At 34.1% G+C, this 25,191-nt stretch overlaps 1 protein-coding gene across 10 annotated transcripts in view; it reads left to right on the top strand.

Moving 5' to 3' along the window:
- LOC128210022 (kinesin light chain-like) overlaps window positions 1-25,191 on the top strand; it is a 51,234-nt gene that overhangs the window by 19,560 nt on the left and 6,483 nt on the right. For 2 of the 10 annotated variants that reach the window (XM_052914329.1, XM_052914323.1), the window contains exons 7-19: window positions 515-616; window positions 1,359-1,442; window positions 5,103-5,192; window positions 6,693-6,792; window positions 7,290-7,339; window positions 8,669-8,736; window positions 9,205-9,219; window positions 10,259-10,285; window positions 12,156-12,264; window positions 12,472-12,486; window positions 13,763-13,957; window positions 15,477-15,589; window positions 18,085-19,792. In XM_052914329.1, coding sequence (XP_052770289.1) covers window positions 515-616; window positions 1,359-1,442; window positions 5,103-5,192; window positions 6,693-6,792; window positions 7,290-7,339; window positions 8,669-8,736; window positions 9,205-9,219; window positions 10,259-10,285; window positions 12,156-12,264; window positions 12,472-12,486; window positions 13,763-13,957; window positions 15,477-15,589; window positions 18,085-18,355 — 1,239 coding nt within the window. In that variant the 3' untranslated portion in view covers window positions 18,356-19,792. Of the gene's footprint in view, window positions 1-514; window positions 617-1,358; window positions 1,443-3,855; window positions 3,946-5,102; window positions 5,193-6,692; window positions 6,793-7,289; window positions 7,340-8,668; window positions 8,737-9,204; window positions 9,220-10,258; window positions 10,286-12,155; window positions 12,265-12,471; window positions 12,487-13,762; window positions 13,958-15,476; window positions 15,590-18,084; window positions 19,793-19,825; window positions 19,887-25,191 lie in introns of those variants that run through there. The other 8 variants (XM_052914325.1, XM_052914326.1, XM_052914320.1 and 5 more) reach the window with 8 other exon arrangements.

Here is a 25,191-nt window from a genome sequence, read left to right as displayed (position 1 = left end):
ACTAAATTAATTTTAAGTAGAATAAGTAGAAGCTGGTCGGTTACTTTACTATTTGAGACGGTTCAACCGAACCTTATTGAGAACCCTGGGTATTGTCATAGCATTGGTGGCATTGGCAAGCCAACACTTTACCCTTGACCATAACTCAAAACCCATTCATAATATTCAAATCAAACTTGGTACGTTTTTTGCCAGAGACAATACTTACATGTCTAGCAAAGCCTATAACTCTTATATAAGTGTTGAGTTATGCCAATTTAAAAACAAAACAAAACAGAAAACAAATAGACGAGCATTGGCATTTGCTCAGCGGAGCTCTTGTATTTTTTCTCATAATTAATGTTAATTAATATCATTTGAGTGTAAAACTAAAATATGTAACATTATTATTGAGTTTGGGATACATTTTTTGAGGAATGTCATATGAAATGTCTTAGAATCAAAGATGCCAGTTGATGCTTCATGTTTAATGTGAGGTCCGTAGCTATAACTATGGTTTACTTTGCTATTTCAGGTGGCTGCCACATTAAATAATCTAGCTGTGTTATATGGTAAACGTGGAAAATACAAGGAGGCTGAGCCTCTCTGTAAACGTGCACTAGAAATAAGAGAAAAGGTAGGTTGGGCTTGAATTATGTGTTTATACAGCTTAATACACATCGTCCAATACCCTTGATACTCTACTGTGCTATATTTCGCTGTTTACCATGGTTGATTTGGCTAGAAAAATCTCATAAACATGAATAATTAATGAAGCAGTTACATTGTTTCCACCAAGAACCAGCTCAGAAATATGCACAGACACTTTTACTTAAGTTTTCCTGTAGAAAAAGTATTCTGGCACAAGCTGGAGTTGAACTTGTAATTGTGAGATGACCCCAATTTTTAAAACAGCTTTCTAGACCACTCGCCTGTGGGGACAACTGACAATATAGGGTTACTGACATGTTTTTAATTGTAACTTACGGTTTTATTGGAAGAAGAGTTGTCTCCCCTGCCTCATGCATATTCATTAGTACGAGATTTTGTCTGACAATTCTCCAACTGTATGTAATGAGTGTAACTGAAAAAGAACTGTGGTTGCCGACGATGCTTGATACTTAAAATTTTATAACTTCAATATTTTTCTTATAATTTCCCTTACCTCTTCTTAATTTTATGGAACCGTTGAATGACACATTTGTTAACTCCTTAAAAAATAATATTACGTAATTTTGTAAGAATTGTGAGTGTCTGGTTAATTTTTCTGTGGGCCTGTTTCCAAATTGGTCTTCATTAATTTTGTAAATATGAATATATAAGAGAAATGTTAAACTGTCATTAATTCTAACAATTGTCTGTGTTTTTTGTTTTATCAGGTTTTAGGAGCAGACCATCCTGACGTTGCCAAGCAACTAAATAATTTAGCATTGTTGTGCCAGAATCAAGGGAAATATGAAGAGGTAATTCATTATTCCGTTGCCATGGTTACTTGATGAAACATGATACAATCATTAATCTACGAAAAAAACAAACTCCAGTTGCTTAGTAACTTTATAAAGAAACAAAACAAAGATAATATGAAAAAGGATAGTGCATATTCACTTTTTAGGCATATGTTTATGTTTAATTGATCAAATTTACAACAAGTATTTAGATTTGAGAATTTGATCATTGATATGGCGTTCAAATCAGATATCAACCACAATAATTTCCTACTTACAAATAATATTAAATCACATACATCGGTTTATGTTTTTGTTATGTTATCATGTGACTAGTAAATCTCTGCATTGGTTAAATAGCTATGCACATTTATATCAGGGTGGTTCCCATCACGTGACTAGTAAATCTCTATTGGTTTAATGGTTATGATTATTTATATCAGGGTGGTTCCCATCATGTGACTAGTAAATCTCTATTGGTTTAATGGTTATGATTATTTATATCAGGGTGGTTCCCATCATGTGACGAGTAAATCTCTCCATTGGTCAAACAGTTATAAATATTTATATCAGGGTGGTTCCCATCACGTGACTAGTAAAATCTCTCCATTGGTCAAACAGTTATAAATATTTATATCAGGGTGGTTCCCATCACGTGACTAGTAAAATCTCAATTGGTTTAATGGTTATGATTATTTATATCAGGGTGGTTCCCATCATGTGACTAGTAAATCTCTCCATTGGTCAAACAGTTATAAATATTTATATCAGGGTGGTTCCCATCACGTGACTAGTAAATCTCTATTGGTTTAATGGTTATGATTATTTATATCAGGGTGGTTCCCATCATGTGACTAGTAAATCGCTCCATTGGTCAAACAGTTATAAATATTTATATCAGGGTGGTTCCCATCACGTGACTAGTAAATCTCTATTGGTTTAATGGTTATGATTATTTATATCAGGGTGGTTCCCATCATGTGACTAGTAAATCGCTCCATTGGTCAAACAGTTATAAATATTTATATCAGGGTGGTTCCCATCATGTGACTAGTAAATCTCTCCATTGGTCAAACAGTTATAAATATTTATATCAGGGTGGTTCCCATCACGTGACTAGTTAATCTCTATTGGTTTAATGGTTATGATTATTTATATCAGGGTAGTTCCCATCATGTGACTAGTAAATCGCTCCATTGGTCAAACAGTTATAAATATTTATATCAGGGTAGTTCCCATCATGTGACTAGTAAATCTCTCCATTGGTCAAACAGTTATAAATATTTATATCAGGGTGGTTCCCATCATGTGACTAGTAAATCGCTCCATTGGTTTAACAGTTACATGTATAAATGTGTAAATAGCGGGCTGGTTTGACGTCATGTCATTGGGATAATTTGCATATTTCTTATTTTTACAATGTGTTGTTTATTTCTTTATTGTATAGAAATAGTAAAATACTTCTAAAGTAAAAGTTGTTAAAAATTAATTAAGGTATAGAATGTACAATTATGTGAATTGGGATTCCTGGCAACCTCATATTAGTTTGTTATCATTTGAAAGGTTTTATGAGTAGGGAAAGAATGTGAGAAAAATTATACCTTTAAAATATTACAAACATTTTTGGCCTTGAAAGATTGCGGTGGCGGATCCATGGTCTGGTGGTAACACACTTTACTGTCAATCCAGGGGTCACAGGTTCGATTCCCTGCCGCGCTACTAAGAAGAATACTAATGTGTTCCGGGAGGAACATTAAATGGGGGTCCTGTGTGATAGTGCTATATACGGGTGAATGTTAAAGAACCAGGGTAGCTCTAACCAGGGTTACATTCTGTCTGTGCACTATGTTTATTTTAATCCTTTGTCAGAAGTTGATACTGTTCTTAATATAGCGGGGGATATGGCAGTTTGTGACTGCTCTTGTACATATCCATTATCAGCATTCAAATACCTTTCATGTTTTTTAAGATACATGGAATATCAAATTTCTAAATTACAACTAGTTAAGACCAGAGAAATGAAACCATATCCAAAATTCTGAGCTGTAGAACCACTGGAGATGTCTTTCATCGCTGGTCTCGTGGCATTTTGGGTACAATATTTCTCCTTTGGTAAATATTCCATCAATCAGTGCAGGCAAAACTCCCCCTTTGGATTCAAATTTTTTTTAAGTCAAACTTGGCTATGAGAAAGGGTCAAGCCATAATGCAGCCATTATAGGGCAAAGACAGACCTTAATAAGCTCAACAACAACATCAACATATACCTTTCAATGATAGCAAAATTATATTGGGTCACTAGTCATCAAAATGTAACATGATCACCAATGGCTTGATTAAAATATAAGCCTAATTGTACATTGGATATTTTAAGTGTTAATATTACATGAGTAAAAATGTTTATGTGTATATGTACTGCTGCTGTGCTCAGGTAGAGCAATACTACCAAAGAGCGTTAGAAATTTACGAGTCCAAACTCGGGCCAGACGACCCAAATGTCGCTAAGACAAAAAACAATCTGGTAAGACTCGGACATTGTATATTGCGTACATCTGGTGCCACATACATGTAGCTTCGTTGATTTGTATTGACATTCCTTGCATAGTTTTGAATGCATTCATGCCTAGATGTCTCAAGTGTATTGATTAATTATGAAACCTTTTAGGCTCTTAATCGTTCTACTAAAAGTCCTATTTGCAGTATTAATAACTAATATCCAAACTATTCAGTAGTTAAACGAGATAAAAGACATTTTCCATTATTTTTATTCTTTATCTAAAAAGTAGTACCAGGTAATACAAATTGCTCTTCTAGGTAATAGTTAGATGTCATGAAGTAAGTTCTTAATGATGAAGAATGGGTGGAGTGGCGAACGAGCCCTTCTTTATCATGAAGATATTACTTCAGGTCATCTAACTGACTTAGAATACAACTTCATCAGCTGACTCATTGTCAATGACGCAGGGAGCGTATATTGGATGAGTCGCAGTAGGCATACTTAAACACCAGGGAAAGTTGAAATTCTAAATCATTAAAGTCTATTACTTTATGATTGCCTATTCACAATTTCATTGGCTAAAAATGTAGGTTGTATTCTATATATACTTAAAGTTGATAAAAGTTTTTAGCAAGCTAGAACTTGGTCCAGATTGAGCTTTGGAAATTTATTTAGATAAACTTCCAACCACTTGAGGCAGAAAGGCATGCCACCTTTCCCAATGGTTTTAATATTTCATTTCATTTCACATTGTTGGTGTGTATGGATATTAATTTTTTGTTTTTACATTTCGCATCGTTTAATTTTAGCTGAGCATTTTGCTTTTTCAGTTTGCTAGTTAAGCACTCGGTCATGTAGATAATATAAAAAAAATGTTAATATCGGGAAGGAATATCATTGTCGGGCACAGTATTGGCTTTTTATTGTTATCGTCCGAGATAAGATCCCACCTTATTTGCTCTGCCAAGTTGTTTTTGCTAGAATATTGATTATCTTTTGGTCAAACGCCAAAATTGATCCTCATTTTCCTTAATGGCCTCGCAAAGGAGATTGAATTGGAAATGGATATTTCTGTCAGTCCTGGGCTAGTTATGTGGCGCCATATGTATATTTGTCGTAATCATATATAGCTTTATTATTGGTGTCGTGGTGCATGCTACTTTTATTTTCCGTTTTTACAGGTAGAAAAATATTACACTCGTGCGTTAAAAATATACCAGAAAGAATTAGGCCCTGATGATGCTAATGTAGCGAAAACTAAAAATAATTTGGTAAGAACAACTTGTAAGATGACTTTTTGTTATAAGCATGTCTGTTTAATAATCAAAGAATAAAAATCAGTTATTGTAATAGCGTTGGTGTTGTTGTCCGTGTTGGTGTCGTTGTGCAAAGACTTAAATGTTGGGCTTCAAGCTGCATTCTCAGAGATTGACATTTTTTTTAAGTTTTTGTCTCAGAATCAGCTTATTTTGGGATCAATGCTTTTAATGCAGTCATAAAAGATAACTCGCAATAGAATAGCTCTCAGTTATACAGAAAACTGTAGAAAAATCATTTTTCTTAAAGAGTTAGTAAAGCTTTAAGCTACGAAACACCGCTTTTCAAATGTAATTATAAAAAACTGCGATCTGATCTTTTGTCAGCTGACTTGTATCCAAACATTTACGCAAAAATTGGCTCGTTCCAAGACAAAAAATAAAGTTGTCAAAACGCTCTTTCTGTGAGTCTGCAGCTTTAACCTTTAATTAAAAAACAATTCAAGATGTTCAAATATTGCTCAGTTTACATATTGCCATGGAAAATACACAAATGGTACCCAAGGCCCCTAACTTTGGCTTTAATAATTGTTGAGTTATGTCCCTTGTTTGACTGAGAAAAAAATAAATAGATTCGCGTTAGCATTTGCTCTGCAACAATCTTGTTTGTGAACTGAATGCTTATTAATACGTGTCTGTGTTGTGACTCTTCAATTAAGGCCATCTTTAACTATGTTTTTGCTAGTTCCCATGGCATTTAGTTTCTGCTTTTGCTTAAATTAAATATTGGATATATTTCAATTCAATTTAATTTATAAGTTCAGTTATGTTAATAAGTGAATTTGATTCTTTTAATTCCATATTTTAATAGTAATTTATTCAAGATTATTTATATAATTGACATCGAAACTATAAATGAAGCCTTAAAATATTATGACGCACTTAAATCACTTTAATATCCAGTGTGTGTATACCATGTGATAAATTATGTCATCTGTGCTATATCAGAAGGCAACATTTTGCTTAAAATAAAAACTTAAAACAAAGATAACTTCTTATTCTACGCCATTTAAAATGACAAAAAGGGCAGTCTATGTGGATTAAAGAGCCCCGCCTTCGTTGTATTACCAAAATTTGATAAGGTAATTAATTTCTTCAGGCACTTAACCAAACCTGTTTTAAAAATAATGTTTTGACAGTGCTCCGTCAGACGGCTGTATTGTGAAAAGGTTTGTCGAAGTGTTTTAGGAAACTAAACACTCAATCAAACCCTGGTAAAATATAGAAGGGGGGTTCTGTAAGCAGCGTAGACTGGGTTATGTTTCATTTAAAATGGTGAAGAAATCGTAAAGTCATCTTTGTTTTCATTTTAAGCAAAATATTGCCTTCCGACGTAGCATTTATGACGCAATTTATCACGTGATATACACACACTGATATCTTTGTTATGCTTAAACGTTGCGCTAACCTGTTGAAATGAAAACGTCATAACCATGCCTTGTATATTCATTTTAGGCATCAGCATTTTTAAAGCAAGGGAAATATAAACAAGCAGAAGTCCTATATAAAGAAGTCTTAACACGAGCACATGAAAAAGAATTCGGAAAAGTGGGAGGTAAGACCTTAGAAAGAAAAAGAGAGTATTTTTGGAATTCCAGCGTTGCACTGTAAGTCTAAAATGGGTCCTTGATAATTGTGTCAGGGACTCAGGATTAACTGCCTTAGGAGTCCTTTAAAAAAAATTGTGTCAGGGACTCAAGATTTACTGCCTTAGAGAAATCCCTGGATTTGATATGTTCAATGACTTGTTGCAATGCAGTGAACTCTTCAAATATGGAAAAATCCTGCTCCCCTATAATCACAACCGTTATGCTGCATTTTGTTCTTTAAAAAAAAAAAAAAAAAGTTTTCCTCGCCCCCTTTCCACTCCCACCCGTTATGCTGCATTTTGTACTTCAAAATTATTTTTTTTTTTTTTTTTTTTAGGGGAATTTACTTGCCCCCTTTCCACTCCCAACCTTTATGCTGTATTTTGAACTTTGCATTATTTCTTTATTGCTGTAAATACACATTGGTCAATATTCTTAATTGTATGTTTTAAACATCTTTCAGGGGACAATAAGCCAATATGGATGCAAGCGGAAGAAAGGGAAGAAAACAAGGTATATTTATATATATTATTCTTCCCCTAGGAATTTCTTACACACCCTGGCTAAAATTCCTTGATATAAATAAATCAATACAGGCTTTAGCATCATATTTTATATTTGTAAAATAATCATAATTGATACCAACACAAAAATAGTGAGTTTAGCTTGATCCTGTTAATAAGTAGTGGTGGAAATTAACACAAGCCCGCAAGCCCTGCACTGGTGAAATGTCTTCCGGGTTTGCTAAAATTCTGAATTTTATATAGCAGGGCTTGTTAAAAATTTTAAGGGAATTCCAGCTTGTTCATCCAAAAGTCTTATTTTCGATGACTGTATAAGGGATTTTACTTGAGAAACTTGGGACAGAGGTTTACACATTCACAGATCGCATTGTTTACATAGATTTTTTGTCTGCTAAATACAAATATAGATATAGATCCATAGCGCCTGGAGGGTTTTAACTTTTTCTCTCAGTGTTTCAGCAAAAAATCTCCTTTTTTGTGGAACGTAAGGATAACCTAGTGGTTTAGGTGTCAGTCTCTCACCCAAGATATGGGTTCAAATCCCACAAGGGGGTCTTACTCATGATGGCTCAAAATAGACATCGATCAGCACTGGTTCTACCCAGAAATTGTCTGGAAACATGATTCTTTTAGCTTAAAACTATAGTGCAGACAATTGCTTTAGTTGCAGATAATTCAGTAATTGTTTGTGTACTGGTCTTGGGTTAAACATAGATGTAATATACTCTGTGTGGTTAAGCTAAAAGCAGAATAGACTTCCCACTGTGGCCTTGCATTTATTGTGTTTTTCTTACATCATATGAAGTAATTTCATGTAGACTTGTCTGAGATATACATAGATGTTATCTATTATTCATCAGATAGAGAGCCAATATCTGCACAAACATCAAGGTTTTTTTGGGGATGGTTGATCATGAACATTGTGTGCCAAACATTGATTATAACATGATACTGGGCTGGAATTTACAGCTGAGAAAGGATGAAATTGTGAACAGTCTTGGGAACGACCGTGCCAAAAAAAATAAGAAATACAAGATGACTAATGCTCTCTCATTGTTTAACACTGAAATGTTGTGTCATCCCAATAATAAAAAAAATGTGTAAGTTTTTTTGCTACTCACCACTGCGTCGTTGTCCATTTAAACTTTAAGGGCAAATTGTCATTATCACATATAAGTCCAATACCAGGTGAATAGTCCGATGCGCTGTCCTACGACAGCTCTTGAATGTTCGGTACCAACCAGATTGAAATGTTGTTAAGATATTGAATAACAATATCAGCTCATTTTCATTATTCAAAATTATATATCTTTTTCAGGGGAAATTGAAGGACGGTCAGACTGCGCCAGAATACGGGGCGTGGCACAAGACTACAAAAGTGGATAGGTAAGAACTACAATGATAAATGATCTAGTTATAACCATTAACCATTAGCAACTTTTTGACTCTTAAACAACAAGTACAGGTCTGTTTAAATGCAATATAAGACTCTTAAAATGCTTCAAAACCAGGAGCCTATAACCCCAGTGTTCCCAACCAACATGCTGCCATGGAAACTCAACGGGCCTTAGTTGGCCCACCTTGACCCCTGGCATAGTACAGGGATTTTCATTTTCAAACTGTCTCGCTACTGAACGTTTTTGTGTCCATGATGAAGCTTATTTACATTTTATGTGTAGATATCTTTCAATGTTCATGAAGGAAAATGATTGTCAGTTCAAATAGAATCAGAACTTAAAAAATTAATCCAACTGGGATTTTTGCACATCAATATTTGCAAATTGATGATAGATTCAATCAGATAAATGTGTGTGAATGTTTAGTCTTACATTCTTCTTCATCTGTTGGCTTTAGCTCTTTTGGAAATAAGTGAGTGAAAATGAAATTTTAGTTTGCTTACGATATGCCAAATTGATCCTATGTTAAGTATTTAATTGGGCATTAAAGGTGTCAAGTCTTCGGAATAAAAAAATATTACCTTTTCCCAAATCTCAAGAAAGCAGTGAATTATGATTTTTCTAGAGCTTAAAATAACAAGAATTATATTGTATGTCATGTATGGACTTGCAAACACTTATGGTTCTTTCTTTGTCATTTTCATCGATAAGGTCTTTAATGAAGGGCAATTTCTTGGAAAGAGAATAAGATTTGTTTTTCTATGACACTTTATGAAGGGCAATTTCTTGGAAAGAGAATAAGATTTGTTTTTCTATGACACTTTATGAAGGGCAATTTCTTGGAAAGAGAATAAGATTTGTTTTTCTAGGACACTTTTGGGGGGGGGGGGTTCCTGCTGGGTACGTAGGTTTTGAAAATAGAATCGGATGCTTAACATAGAATAAATTTGGCATGGCCTTCTTGATATGCTAAGAAACGTTTATTTCTGACAGAAGATCGTCATATAAATATATAAAGAAGTGGGAAAACCTTTGTATGATCGATGGCTGTTCAAGTGATTGTTGATCTAGCCGTTTACAAGGGACCCCATTGGTTGCCTGTATTCAATAAACATCTTAGATTTAACTTAAAGATATAAGTGAAATAGAGCTGTTTTGATTCGACTATTAGATTAATTGGTCAATGAAAACTCTCACATTTATAAGAGGATGAAAGATCAAATTTCAGAGGATCCTTATTGATTAAACAAACTAGAGAGTAGAGATGTGATTCATATCAATTTAACAGCTATGTGTAAAATCAATCCAGTATGCTTTAGTATATCTATATGAAGTGATTTGAGATTGTTAGAAGTAACTGGTAAGGTATACATTGTATTAAAGCAATAGAGGATATAACAATCGTTAAAGTCGGGTTTATGATATCAAAAACAACAGCATTAGCTCAATATATTTTCCTAATGATAAGCATTATTTGAGCACTTGCTGAATGTTGTGCATGTACTTTACAGCAACGCTACGCCTCCAACCTCGACTGCGTAAGCTTTTCATATAAAAAGTAACCACCTCCCTCATTAATTCTTTGATAATCCGTGACCAGATGGAGGAAGTTTATCTGGCAAGCAATAGGAAGAATACTTTGTGAAGGCTTTGATGAATTGACCGAGCTGAAATGGCGGTTCACAGACGTCTCCCATTAAACTGAAACTAATTTGAAACAAGAGCTCATTGGATTGAATGTCAACTCATCTCATCTGTTGTTTTGCAGTTGAAAAAGGGAGATAACTCAACAATTGATAAAGCCAGAATTATTGGCTTTACTTACAGTATTTATTGTCTCTGGCAATATGTGTACCAAGTTCCACTTGAATATCTTGAATGGTCTCGAGTTATGGCCAAGGTTATAGTTTTTGAATACCAAGAACAGTGTTAATTAGGCTATGACAATAACTTTTCTTCATTTTATTTACTCCTCTCCCATATACAGATCGTGTAACTCTTTTGCTTAACTTATTATATGTTAGATATAGTGTCATAATTTGGTTGGGATATGTGAAAGCAACTGTGTTTGATCTTATTATAATTTGCACAGTGTTCTACAGTACATAAGTTGATACATTTTGCGACCTTTTTGTGAGACAATACTGTTATGTTCAAGGTCTTCGCTTGCTGCTACCTGTTGTAAATTATTTGCAACTTGTGTTTGGAATAGGCTTACACATAAAACTCATGGATTTAGGGTACATATAGTTATGTTAAATATACCATAGATAGATCTTTCCCTTTGAAATGCTTAATTTTGAATCCTTGTATTAAAAGGCAATGTTTTACTGTAATTTATGACCTAGATTATGACCTACATTTCAAGCCAATGACATTGCCTTTGGGCCTTTTATTAGAATTGCGGGCCGTCATAATTTGCAGAAAACACTAAAATTCATCTACTCTTAGCCAGTTTAAAACCAATTGTGTAACATGTTAATGACTAAGATAAGAGCTCGTTCGCTTCGCTTACTCCGCTCTTCTTTACTATTAAGATTGGCACAAAATGTTTCATTACATTCTATTAGATAGAGAAAGCTTTTGTTCTCTGAAGTGTATCCATACATAGTAATTCACATACTCAGAAAATTAACTTGTATACATTTTCTAACATTTTAATAATCGTAGTATTCATCTGTGAAAATATCTCATTAATGCTTATTATAAGTCTCGCTTTGTGATTTAAAAGTGGTTATACAAATAGTAGCTTTAAGTTAAGTTAGCAACTGATAAGAATGCTGATCAGTTTCAAATTATTTAAAAAAAACTAGACACATGGTATCACAAAATTATCTTAGGCTTTTCAGGTTTTATGGTTATTAAAATACAATTTACAACTCTCAAAATATATGTTCTTAGAAACTTAGTAAGTTTTAATGTGAAACCGAGTGCCAGGTTAACAACGCAGGTAACTGCTCCAAATGGAGAATCCATACCAAGTGAACTAATACTAGTGTTGGGAATCGGTTGCAATTTTACTATCGATGATCGGTTCCACTCAAGTAACCGATTATCGATAGTACAATCAGTTTTCAAAATACTAGATAGTACCTGAGTTGTAGTTTTATTCATGTACAGTATTAAACTCTTAATATATGCATATACCTTATGTCTATGATTGAAGTTATTAAGTGTTGTTGTATAAAAAAAAAGTTCATTTCCTTTCTCATTGTGGCTTTCATCAGCCATTTTGTTAAAGATAACGTCTGAACACTTACAATTTTTTTTTTTTTTTTTTTTTTTTTTGATAATCGATTATAACTAAATACTATCGATTGTCGCCGATTTCAGGCCCAACCAATCGATTTTCGATTATAATCGATCATCGGAACATCACTAACTAATACCCCCCTTTCTACATTACAGCCCAACAGTTACTACAACACTGAAGAACCTTGGAGCGTTATATCGCCGACAAGGAAAGTGTACTGCCGCCGATATGCTCGAAGAGTGGGCCGTTAGATCCAAGAAAAACGTGAGTCCCGAGTGATTCTTTATCTCACCCTTTTTTAACACCCTCATTCACATCAAGTCTGGCCGCTTGAAATATCAGTTTATTCAGGAAGGATGTTTAATAAATATTTTGATTAAGTAAAGACATTTTTGTTAACAGTTTTTTCAGAAAATGTTGAACTTTTTCAGTTTGTTATGCTCATATTTCTTTTGTATCACATTACCATAGCGACTTGGATATAGTGTAAGTAAAAATAATGTAGTGCTTGCATCCTTTTCTGAAATGAAACCAACGAGATTGATAGTTATGCTTTTTAACCTAGTATATATTTTCAGAATAAAACAAGTAAATGAGGCCATCTTGATGTGATATTTTGTGGATATTTAGCATCACAAACTTTTTCACCCTCTTTGTAAAAGTGCTTTGAAGTTTTGTATACTTTTGGGTAAAAATTTAAATGAGAGTGTTGCCTTACGGTTTATCACTAAACATTTATAACTTTTAAGTAAATAAGTATTTTATAGAATTTGTAATTACAGGTTTTGATATCATATATCATAGGTGTAAGATGTATTCTGTATAAGGATAAAAGTTAATTGTAATAATAGGGGAGATTACTCTTTAGATTTGTGCATTATATAGGTTACGGGACTTCTTGTTTCACATAGATCCAGGCGTGTTATGCATTTTTAGATACAAAAAAAAAAAAAATTCTTGATTTATTTCATCATGTAATATTTTTGCAGAATATTGCTGCAATTTTTCTTAATATTTTATTTAGTCGAATGGAAGAATATTGATAGTATTGTGATGCATAACATGTCTGGGTAACTGTCTATTTTTAGTTAGTTTGTTTGTTACGAGTTTGTGTTGACTTTGACAGTGTACAGAGCTTTTGGTCCCTATGGGCTTAGCTTATGGTAGAAAGATATGATATTTATTTAAGATTGGAAGCAATGTGAGTTATATGGGTAAAAAATATAAAAATAAAACTGCTTCATACCTGTGTATGTATTTTCATTTGTGGGATACTCAGAAAAAATGCCCTGCGTTCAATAATATATTCACCTATATCACAAGTTACTAAAATGTACATGTACATACCCTGTTCACCCCAAATATCAGAATATCAACGATATTTACATCCTACTGTTCCACCCTAACAATTGCTGTAATTTCCGCAATGAGCCGCTCCAACTGTTCACTGGTTCCCCCTTGCACCTGAGCTGAATAATAAAAAAAGTACATATAATAACTCATCAATGACTAAATCTTCTTTCATTGAATAAAATATCTGAATAAATGAGTTTGTTTTACAATACAATTGTGAGTATATCAAATGAATGTTAACATATATAAATGTTACATGGTGTATGCTTGCATGTCTGCATCCCATCGCTCTTGCTCAAATATATATTAATTTTGATCTTAAGTTCAATTCTGATGGATTCCTTATTTCGACATAACCATCTTAGTTTTGTTAGGCGGCTTATACGCCACATTTTGGTTTCCTCATCAGGCTATAGACGTTGTAAGACAGAGCAAAGTGGCCGAAGTTTTGGGGAGCGAGTTTGCAAAAGAAAACAATAGGGATTACCAACGACGGTCAAATAGTCAAAACCGTGTCCGCCGCGACTCGTCAGACAATTTGTACGAGCGCGGTTATGGGGAAGGGGACGATGTGAGTATTGATAAACACTGGTTGTCTGACCTGGTGAGTATACATACAGCACAACCAATCAGGGACCATTCCAACACACTTGCTAGCCAATCAGATTGCAGTGGGAGGAGCAACCTGAGAGCTGAGCTCATCATTGGTCAATTTCACTCTGCTGTGTAGCCAATCAAAACCTTTGTTTGTGTGCATGCTTGTCAGAACCATAAAACAACAGAGAGCTTATTTTAGAGAAGGGCGATGGGAAAAATAGCTGTTTGATTTCTTACTCCTTTAGCAATTTACCATTAGCAAAATCTATTTTGCTTTCAATTTGTAGTTTAGTGAACGCTGCTCCCGTGAATAACATTTACATTAATGAATTTTATTTTACCGTTAATAATCAATAAAGATATTTTAGAAAGGTAATGAGGTCAGTTGTATTATCAAATAGATTTATCATCCAGTAAACAAAGAAGTTTAACAAAAAATGAATATTTTGTCAGGTTAGATTTTTGAATATGTTTGGCAAGCAAGGTGTTGGAATGATTCTCGAAAATTGTAAGCATTTCTCTTTCCAAGCATCTCCTTGCATTTTACGTCATATAATCAATTTCAAAGCTCATAATGTGTGTTTTAACCTTCTTTAACCACACTGAAACACCATCTTGCAAATTTGGTTGTTTCATTACATGGATATCAAGTTAATGTAAACACAGAGAATGGTTCATTTTTAGCTTATCTTAATAAAAAGTCTAGGTTTTGCCATAGCCTTGGTGTCATTGTCGATGTCCTCGGTGTTCAAAACTTTAATTAAGGCCATAAATAAAAAAAAATCAAGTTATTCAAATGAAATTTGGTACACCTGTTGCCTGAGAGAAAAGACACGTGAACCAAGGCCAACAACTCTGGCTTAAACCAATGTTTAGTTATGCCCCTTTTTTCAACTGAAACCAAAAGCAGTCGAGTGTTTGCGTTCACTTTGCTGTATTCTTATTTATTTTCCTTTAATTTGCTGCTAACTAGGGTTAGGTTGTTGGTTACCATAGATATATTTTTCTAAATTTCTTTTTATTGTTTTTATAGCAGTTGAGAATGATTTTGGTTGATTGTAGCTGCATTGAAGCATTTTGATTTTAAAATATCTATTCTTTGGGAAAGAGAAATGTTTGCAAGCTTTATATTGTCATTGAATGTTGTGCTATATGTATATATATATTCAGACCCAAATATTTTTCGGAAACAAAATTTGGAACGTTTTATTAAGGGCAAATTTTTGGGAAACAAAACTTTTGGGATTATAGGAATTGCATGTTTGAATAACATACGGGTCTATCAAAGGTTATTTTTGTGCCATTATATTTATTTGGAAATTATCATTATTTAAGTTTTCATTTTTAATAATCTAACCAATAACTTAAAAAAATAAAGTAAAAAATAAGGTGTAGAGCTCCTGAAATAAATTTCTTTCAATTATATACTCGCAAAATCATGAAACAAACAGTAATATTTTAAATATGTTCAACAAATAAAGTTTAATTGTCTATTAAGTGAAACAATGTTATAAAAAATCCTCTAGCCCGGAAAGCTAAAACGGAGTGGCTCATTGTCCAAATTACGAGCTTCTATACGAAGAAGTAGTGCTAAATTGGTCCAGAAACTTAAAGGAAAGGCGGATCCAGATAACGGAAGGTAAGGGACGTCTTCTACACTTCATAGGATACAATAGACTGTTGTTTTATGTCTTATCTGACCTATTCTTGTGTAGGAAACCATAAACTGATGTCTTATCTGACCTATTCTTGTGTAGAAAACCAATGACTGATGTCTTATCTGACCTATTCTTGTTGGGAACCATAGACTGATGTCTTATCTGACCTATTCTTGTGTTGGTAACCATAGACTGATGTCTTATCTGACCTATTCTTGTGTTGGGAACCTTAGACTGATGTCTTATCTGACCTGTTCTTGTGTAGGGAACCATAGACTGATGTCTTATCTGACCTATTCTTGTGTTGGAAACCATAGACTGATGTCTTATCTGACCTATTCTTGTGTTGGAAACCATAGACTGATGTCTTATCGGACCTATTCTTGTGTTGGAAACCATGGACTGATGTCTTATCTGACCTGTTCTTGTGTAGGAAACCATAGACTGATGTCTTATCTGACCTATTATTGTGTAGGAAACCAATTACTGATGTCTTATCTGACCTATTCTTGTGTTGGAAACCATAGACTGATGTCTTATCTGACCTATTCTTGTGTTGGAAACCATGGACTGATGTCTTATCTGACCTATTCTTGTGTTGGAAACCATAGACTGATGTCTTATCTGACCTATTCTTGTGTAGGAAACCATAGACTGATGTCTTATCTGACCTGTTCTTGTGTAGGAAACCATGGACTGATGTCTTATCTGAAATATTCCTGTGTAGGAAACCATAGACTGATGTCTTATCTGACCTATTCTTGTGTAGGAAACCATAGACTGATGTCTTATCTGACCTGTTCTTGTGTAGAAAACCATGGACTGATGTCTTATCTGACATATTCCTGTGTAGGAAACCATGGACTGATGTCTTATCTGACATATTCCTGTGTTGGATACCATAGACTGAAGTCTTATCTGACCTATTATTGTGTAGGAAACCAATGACTAATGTCTTGTCTGACCTATTCTTGTGTAAACCATTGCCTGATGTCTTATCTGACCTATTCTTGTGTAGGAAACCATAGACTGATGTCTTATCTGACCTATTCTTGTGTAGGAAACCAATGACTGATGTCTTATCTGACCTATTCTTGTGTAGGAAACCATAGACTGATGTCTTATCTGACCTATTCTTGTGTTGGAAACCATAGACTGATGTCTTATCTGACCTATTCTTGTGTTGGAAACCAATGACTGATGTCTTATCTGACCTATTCTTGTGTTGGAAACCATAGACTGATGTCTTATCGGACCTATTCTTGTGTTGGAAACCATAGACTGATATCTTATCTGACATATTCTTGTGTAGGAAACCAATGACTGATGTCTTATCTGACCTATTCTTGTGTGGGACTAATGTCTTGTCTGACCTATTATTGTGTAGGCGACCATAAACTGATGTCTTATCTGACCTATTCTTGTGTAGGAAACTATAGACTTGTTGATGTTTTAACTATAAAGTTACAGTGGGTTACTGAATAGTTCTGTACTCTCATGTGTGTGTTTGTTCATTATCTTCTTGATACTTCATTAGTTGTTAGTTGTTAACATGATAACCAAGTTATAGCATTAAATATGTATGATCATTCCTTATTAATCTTGAACATCTTCTAACTTCCATGAGAATTAGATGTTTTCATGTATTTTGGTTTGAAATGCATTTTACATACACTTAATCCCTTGATTGAATTCTCTACTATACACCAGTGTGTTATCGAGTATGCATTATATATTAGAGTCATCATTACACAATAAAAACAACCTAACAGTTTCAGTGTTAGAGAAGTTGAAATGGAACCAATGGCTGGCCAAAACAGGGGGTAAAGCCAATGATATACAGCCCTATTTGACCTGTATACGGGGTTCACTTAAAACATGGTGTATAAGAAAATCCAAAACTTGCATGGTTTGTGATTTAAATGAAATACATGTGACTCTCTACAAGAATTGTTGTACTTGTCACCCAAATTCTTTCAGTAGTACTTGACATAAAAAAACTCAACAAGCCCTGCTAAATAAAAGTCAGAATTTGAGCAAGCCCAGAAATCATTGACCAGCGCAGGGCTTTAAGGCTTGTGCAAATTTTGACCACTTTGGTACCAGAAAAAGATCATGTTTTTCTGGTGAAAACAAGAGAGAACAGTTTTGTTTCCCTACTTATACACCATGTTTGCCATGGTTCACTACTGCAGCTACTCGCTTCCCTTTCAACTGCATCTGCACATCAATCTTCATTGTTGAAAACATACGTTCTGTAGGACTACAGACTGGTGTAAATATGAAACATTTGAAAAGTTACCAAATAATATTAAAATCCAGAAGCCTATGAAGTAATTAACCAGTACAGGGCTTCTGGGCTTGTGCTAATTTGACTTATTTTCAAAACAACAAATAAGCTGAACAAACTGGCTTATAGGACAATGTACTGGGTTCTACTGATAACAACTGTAATTTTGGATAAATGGTTTTCTAGTGGGGAGACAGACTTTTATAGCCAGGGCCCAGAGCCAAGCTACATGTCAGGGAGGTCACTGGGGTCAGTTCAAAGGTCAGAAATGTCCCACATTTATGACCAGTTTTGCATAAAAATCAATCTTATATTCACACCAAAATGCAATCACACAATTATTAACCCAAATAAAAGAAAATGTCAAAGAAATATCCTCTATATTGACACTACTGTTTATAAGGCCAAAAAAATAAAATGTTTGTTTCCAACATCAATGACAAATGACATAGAGTAGGTAGGTCAGATAGAAACCTAGTGAAATTGTGTCTTCATATCATTTTCACACTGAAAATAGCTCTAATGTCTTGGTACATTGATGCGCTTGCCCATGCAAGAAACAGCACAAAAATTTACCACAAAGGAAAAAAACATTTAACTGCCAGTTATTTATTTTATAACGATTGTGAAACAAGTTGTTACAACATTATATTAATCACTATCGTTGGCACAATTTTACGCGAGAGTGTGGTCTTGTGTTGTGGGGGAAACCGGAGTACCAGAAGGAAACCCACTTGTCTGGCTTGGTGACTTCAAACCAAACTAACATGCACCCAGGCTGGGAATCGAACCTGTGCCACCTAGGTCAGAAGCGAGTGCGCTAACCACTGCCCTTACCGGACAATCAATAACATATATAAAGTGTCTCCTGGTGATAAAAAATAGAGATGAGTTCCAAAAATAAGTGCATATCGCGGAACTGGAAACAAACATTTGTTTTTGCTACACCTAAACCGAATCCCACCAAATAGCTTCACATGTAAATATTGTTATACACATGTAATCATCTTCAACTACACAGTCGTGTCATACTTTTATGCACTTAATAACCATATTGCTCCTTCCCCTTCTTACACATTCATTAAGAAGCTCTTTCCCAGAAATGCAGACATCCTCCACAGAATTCCTCTTGTTCAAATCCCTGTTACTGTTTTAATCATACAAATTTAGCCAATAATAATTATTGTAAAATTATTTTCTGTAGAAATAAATAAACTATAAAGTTATTGTTGTTTTTCTAATATTGTTTTCATTGTATATAGAACTATTTTAATGTTCTGTTAACTATGTATTAAACTGTATGTTGTTTTGTTGGAACTGTTTATTTGTCATATATATCAAGTTGATTATCATTTGTTACATGATTAAGGCAATGGATATTCCAAGAAGTTTATGAACAAGAGACATATGGTGGCATTCCTGCAGTTTATTGGAAAATCTTTGTTTGGCTTTGTTTGTTCTTAATAATATTTCTAAGGCCTAAAAAAATAGTTGTTTGGTACCTCTGTTTTTTTCATTTAAGTAGGTTAGATTTACATTCATATTTTTTATAAGCTGCAAATTCCTTTTGACCTTTTATGAATTTGTTTTTATCTATGTTTAGAAAACAAAAATTGGTAGACAGTGTTAAAAACTAAGGTCAGTCTGCTAGAAATAGTCTGCAGTAAAAAAGCATGGTTGGTGAGGTACCCTGAAACAAACGATTTTTCTAGGCCTAATGTCCAGATTTATTCCAGCCAATAGAACAGACTGTAGCTGTCACACGACCTAATATGGAATGACAATTTTTCTAGGCCTAACGTTACAATTTATTCCAGCCAATAGAACAGACCGTAGTTGTCACACGACCTAATATGGAATGACAATTTTTGGTACCTTTTCCCCTTGAGTACTCACTCACCTTAATTGCATCTTATTCTCATTTCAGCATGAAAAGGGCAAGCTCCATGTCAGTGCTCAACACAAACAGTAAAGACGATAAGTTACATGTAAGTACACCAGGAATAACAAACAATTAAAAAAATAGTGGTCATTTTACCATGGCGATTTAACCTAAATTTACTTATGATGGAAATTAACGTAAAATGTTACAGTAACTGTTGTTGCAGTCATCGAAATTTAACTTTTAGATGAACAAGCCTGAATTCTTGTACTATTGCTTGGCCTCAAATTTTTAAACAAGCCCTGCTATATAAAATTCATTTTACCAGTGCAGGGCTTGTTGGCTTGTTTTAATTTCGACCACTGTTGTTGTTAGGCATGCTCATCTATATAATACTTCAAGTTTAGTGTTGCCATGTTCGAAGTAGCTGGGTATTTCATTGTTTGTCTTCTTTGGCTTGCGATTTGTTACTATCCTTTCCAGAATGAGTTTACAAGTTGTTGTGTAGATTTTACAGGTCTTCCTAATGGAAATATGAAGCATTCAATATAATTTATGGCTGTAAGATCGGGAGTGGGTTCTAAGATCCATGATTGTTAGATAGTGTGACAACACTAAACAAAAAGTCTCCTACACGTTTTATGTTTTATATAGTGCATATGAATCAACCATGTCCAGTATATATAATTGCATTATATTATACCTAACATAAATGTGTCCCTTCTTTGCGTACACACATAACGTTAATCAGTCCGTATATCAATGTTTTTTAATAAAAATCCAGTTTTTATGACGTCAGCGGTCCATATGTTTTTGGCCGGTCCGCGTTAGCACCTTCGTTGGCTGACTGGCCGGTCCTTATAATGTCATATGGCCCTCAGTGGTGAGTTATATTTCTTAAATAGAATGATTAAAACAGTCCACACTTAAACAAGACCAGTAACAATACATACCTTATGTAGTAATAATTGAATACAAAGGTAGAATCTAAAAGTCTGTCTTACATAGATAAACCAGTCCTGTTCTCTGTAGTTCTTTAGTGAAATGGTGTACAAGAACCTCAAACATGGCTGTAAAAATCGAAAACCATTTGCGTACGTTATCGCCCCTAACCTCCAACTCCAGGGTCTAACACCAATGAACCTGTTCTTCTGCAAATAAAAGAAGCTCACATAATCTGGCCATGTGACAGTCAAAACGCCCTGCATGATTTAAGTATTGAATGTTTATTAATAAAGTCCTAGGGCCACTACTTTTATATAAATTGGTTTACAAAACCGGCGGGTCTAATTTTCCGAAAACTACAAAAAAAATAAAAAATGAATTTCACTTTTTTTTCAAAATTATTTTTACGAACGTATTGATTTTGGTGCGAAATGAAAGAAAAACGAACATATATGAGTACGAATGCAGAAGATCTTGACTGGTTTGTTGTTCCGTATTCGTATTCTCCAATTTATAGTACTAGCATGTGAGCCAGTCAACTGTAATGGCAGCGCCATTGGCAATGGCGGAATTGGCGATAGCAGTCATTCTTTGTATGAAATAATTAATTAAGATATGCAGGAGTTTTTAAAATAACAATAGCAATAAACATTGGCAAATTCAACAGCCGACACAAACAATAACTGACACGTGGTTGTTGTTTTTCCCCTCCAATTTAGGTCATGAAAATATTGTTGTTTATAGATAAAAAAGTGACCTAGTTTCACAAGTTCGGTTGGTGGTGTTTATGGATTTTAAATCACAAAGTGGTTTGAAAATACTTGTCATTGAGTCAGTGTAAAGCTTGTGTTTAATCTAGATTACATGTTTATTCATGTTTGGATTAATAGTAGAGTAAAAACAATGAAAGAGTTGAACACATGTATCAATGACATTTTAGATAAAACAACACGGAAAACTATCTTGAATAAGTCCATTTCAATTTGAAATGAACTTGATATTTCACTATAAATGAGATTTGTTGTTGTAACCAAGGAATACTCTTTAAAATGAAAATAAACAAGCATGAAGTATAGATGCCCTGTGAACGCATGTATACACAGAATAGTGGAGTTGGGAGAAGATGAAAAAATCTGATATATAATATTATTATGGATTTCTCTGTTGCTATCATTGGTACATAAAGTTAAGTCACATGCTAGATTTATTATTTTGCTATGTGATTTTTATGTACTGATGTGGTAATTTGCTGCAAGATTTGAATTTGAAATGGATTTGGTGAACATCCCATGGTAAATATCCCTGTCCGAAAATATCCGGACTTAGCATGGATCGGGCTACACAAAACTAGGACCCCGCACGGTAAAACTCAAATCTAGGTCTAGTTTGGTTTTTAGTTTTTCAGGAATTGTTTTCACAATATTAAAGCTCAAATGTCTTCATAAAATGTTACATCCTTATTTATAAAATTGGTAATTATTTCACTTTATTGACTTTTTCCAATATTGAAAAAACTGAAACAATATTTAGAAAATGTAATGTATTGTTTTAATACAGTGCACTGTTTGTGTTTTTTAATGCGTAAAATTCGCCTTCTCCTTTCTTTTTTTCAATTTAATATTTGTCAGTTTTTAAGTGTTCTGCATTCACTTTTGCTTTAGCATACCCTTAAAGCTAAACAAATGTCTTGCTGAGTGATATTCACTGTATCTTTGATAAAAAATGTAGTTTATACATGTAAACATGTTTTATAGTCAATTTCATTGATGTTTTATATGCACAGTATGTAAGATTTAAACTGTGTGTTTAATTAGAACTTTGAAACTTTTGACTGTATTAAAACATGCATTAATAGCAGTAAAAAAAATTAAAAATGTCAGGTAAATGATTTTTAACGTTTTTATGTTGTTCTCTGATTTTCACCCTTTAAGAGTATGTTTTGTGACTTTTTTCCTTTTTTTTTTTCGACCACCCGGTGGACATTTTTTCCAAAAATTCTTGTAAATCAAAAAATAAAAAAGGAGTGGCCTAGGGGAAGCAACTATTTTATCTGCAGTTTTATTTAAGTCTCTAAATAGATTATTCTCGCTCTTGACATGCCATTTTTTAAAAACATGAAGATTATGTATATATAAATATATAAAATCTGCTTAGGTTACACAGAAAATATTGTAGGTTTTAAGGAGGACATGTTGTTGTTTTTTGACTGGGAATGATAGTTATGGATAGTATTTGCAGGAAGTCTTGAAACGAAGCAAACATTAAACCATTACTTCGGACAAGCTATCCCGTTTCAAATAAAACACCTGAGAAGTTAATGATGTCTATAGAGTAGAGAGTGTTGGGGTTGAGATACATTTTGTTTATGACACCACTGGTCTATCCATTGGTATGGGTGAATGTGAAAGTACGAGTCTTGTTAAGTTGTGAGGCATAATGCAAAGACAAAATGTTACCCTGGTTATTAGAGCTACTGTTGTTCTTTAATGTTCACTTGTGTATATCATGGTCACATTGCACCACTATTTGATGTTCTCCAGAAGTCGCAGAAGTCTCTATATTAAGTGGTGAGGTGGGGGATCTAACTTGCGACCCCTGGGTTGACAGTCAAGTGTCTTACCACTAAACCACTGAGTCACCACAAATGAGTCTGGGTATATGTTAAATCTCTGTATTTGACCATATCTTTGATTTCCTGGCAAACAGAGCGGAGTGCCAGAGGCCGGTGAGTTGGTGCGTGTCTCTTCTATGGGGGACTGGGAGGTGGTGCACCACTCACGCACTTTCAAGCACCTCAGCCCCCTTACTGGCTCCAATGACTCATAGTCCAGGTAGGACTTTCTCTCCCCTCCTGCTTCAATGATGTAAAAAAAAACTCAACAAGTCCTTCTAGAATTTGAGGATGCCCATAAATCATTAAAAACCAATTCATGGCTTTAAGGCTTGTGCTTATTTTGACCTCTTTGTACCAGAATAAAGATGAATGTATTTCTGGTGAAACCAAAGAAGAGAAAAGTTTCATTTCCCCTTTATACACCATGTTTGCCATGGTTCGCTACTGCAGCTACTTGCTTCCCTTTCAACTGCATCTGCACATCTATCTTAATTGTTAAAATCATCTGATCTGTAGGACCACAGACTGGTGTAAATATGGAACATTCTAATTGTTATTTATGTCAAACAATAGTATTCATGCAATTCTAGGAGGTATTTTACAAGTACAGGACTTCTGGGCTTGAGCTAATTTTACTTATTTTCAAAACAACGAAAAAGTTTAACCAACAGGCTTAGAAGATAATGTACTGGGTTCTCCTCTTACATATTTTGAGACAAAATGATACTTCTAATAGTTCTAAATCAATGAAAACAACTGCAATTTCGGATAAATGGGGAGACAGACTTTTATAGCCAGGGCCCAGAGCCAAGCTACATTTCAGGGAGCTCCCTGGAGTCAGTTCAAAGGTCAGAAATGTCCTACCCAAGTACATTAATGACATGTTTTTCATAGAAGGCAATTTTATATACACACCAAAAGGCAATCACATAAAATTAATATTATCCCAAATAAAAAAAAGTGTCAAAGAAATATTCTCTATATTGACACTACTGTTTATAAGGTCAAAGAAATAAAATGTTTGTTTCCAACATCAATGACAAATAATATAGAGTGGGTAGGTCATAAATTAGAAACCTAGTGAAATTGTGTCTTTACATTATTTTCACACTGAAAATAACTCTAACATCTGGGTACTTGGATAAGCTTTCCCATGCAAGAAACAACAGAAAATTCTTTTACAAGGGAAAAACATTTTGTTGGCACGATGTTATGCGATAGCCTAATTTGGTCTTGTTTTGTGGATGAAAACCAGAGTACCAAAAGGAACCCACTTGTCTGGCTTGGTGACCACAAACCCAACTCACATGCACCCAGGCTGGGAATCAAACTCATATCCCCTAGGTCAGAAGCAAGTGCGCTAACCGGTCAAGAATAGATAATCTCCTGGTAATAAAAAAATAGGGATAATTTCCAAAAATAAGGGCATATCGGGGAACTTGAAAAAAACTTGTTTTTGCTACACCTAAACTGAATACCTCCAAACTTCTTCATATGTAAATATTGTTATATACATGTAATAATCTTCAACTACACAGTCGTGTCATACTTCTATGCACTAACTTAACCACATAGCTCCTATTCCTTGTTAAACATTCATTAGAACCTCTTCCCCAGACATGGAGATATCCTCCACAAAATTCCTCTTGTCCAAATCCTCGTTACTGTTCCAATCATACAAATATATCCAATAATAATTATTGTAATATTATTTTCTGTAGAGACAAATAAACTATAGACTTTTAAGGTATTGTTGTTTTTTCAAATATCTTCAATGTACATAAAACTATTTTAGTGTTCTGTTGACTATGTATTAAACTGTATGTTGTTTTGTTGGAACTGTTTGTCATAT

The sequence above is a fragment of the Mya arenaria genome, chromosome 11 (assembly GCF_026914265.1).
Source record: "Mya arenaria isolate MELC-2E11 chromosome 11, ASM2691426v1".
In the NCBI taxonomy this organism is placed as follows: domain Eukaryota; kingdom Metazoa; phylum Mollusca; class Bivalvia; order Myida; family Myidae; genus Mya; species Mya arenaria.
Note: the sequence above shows the minus strand (reverse complement) of the source record. Positions and strands in the feature narration are given on the sequence as shown.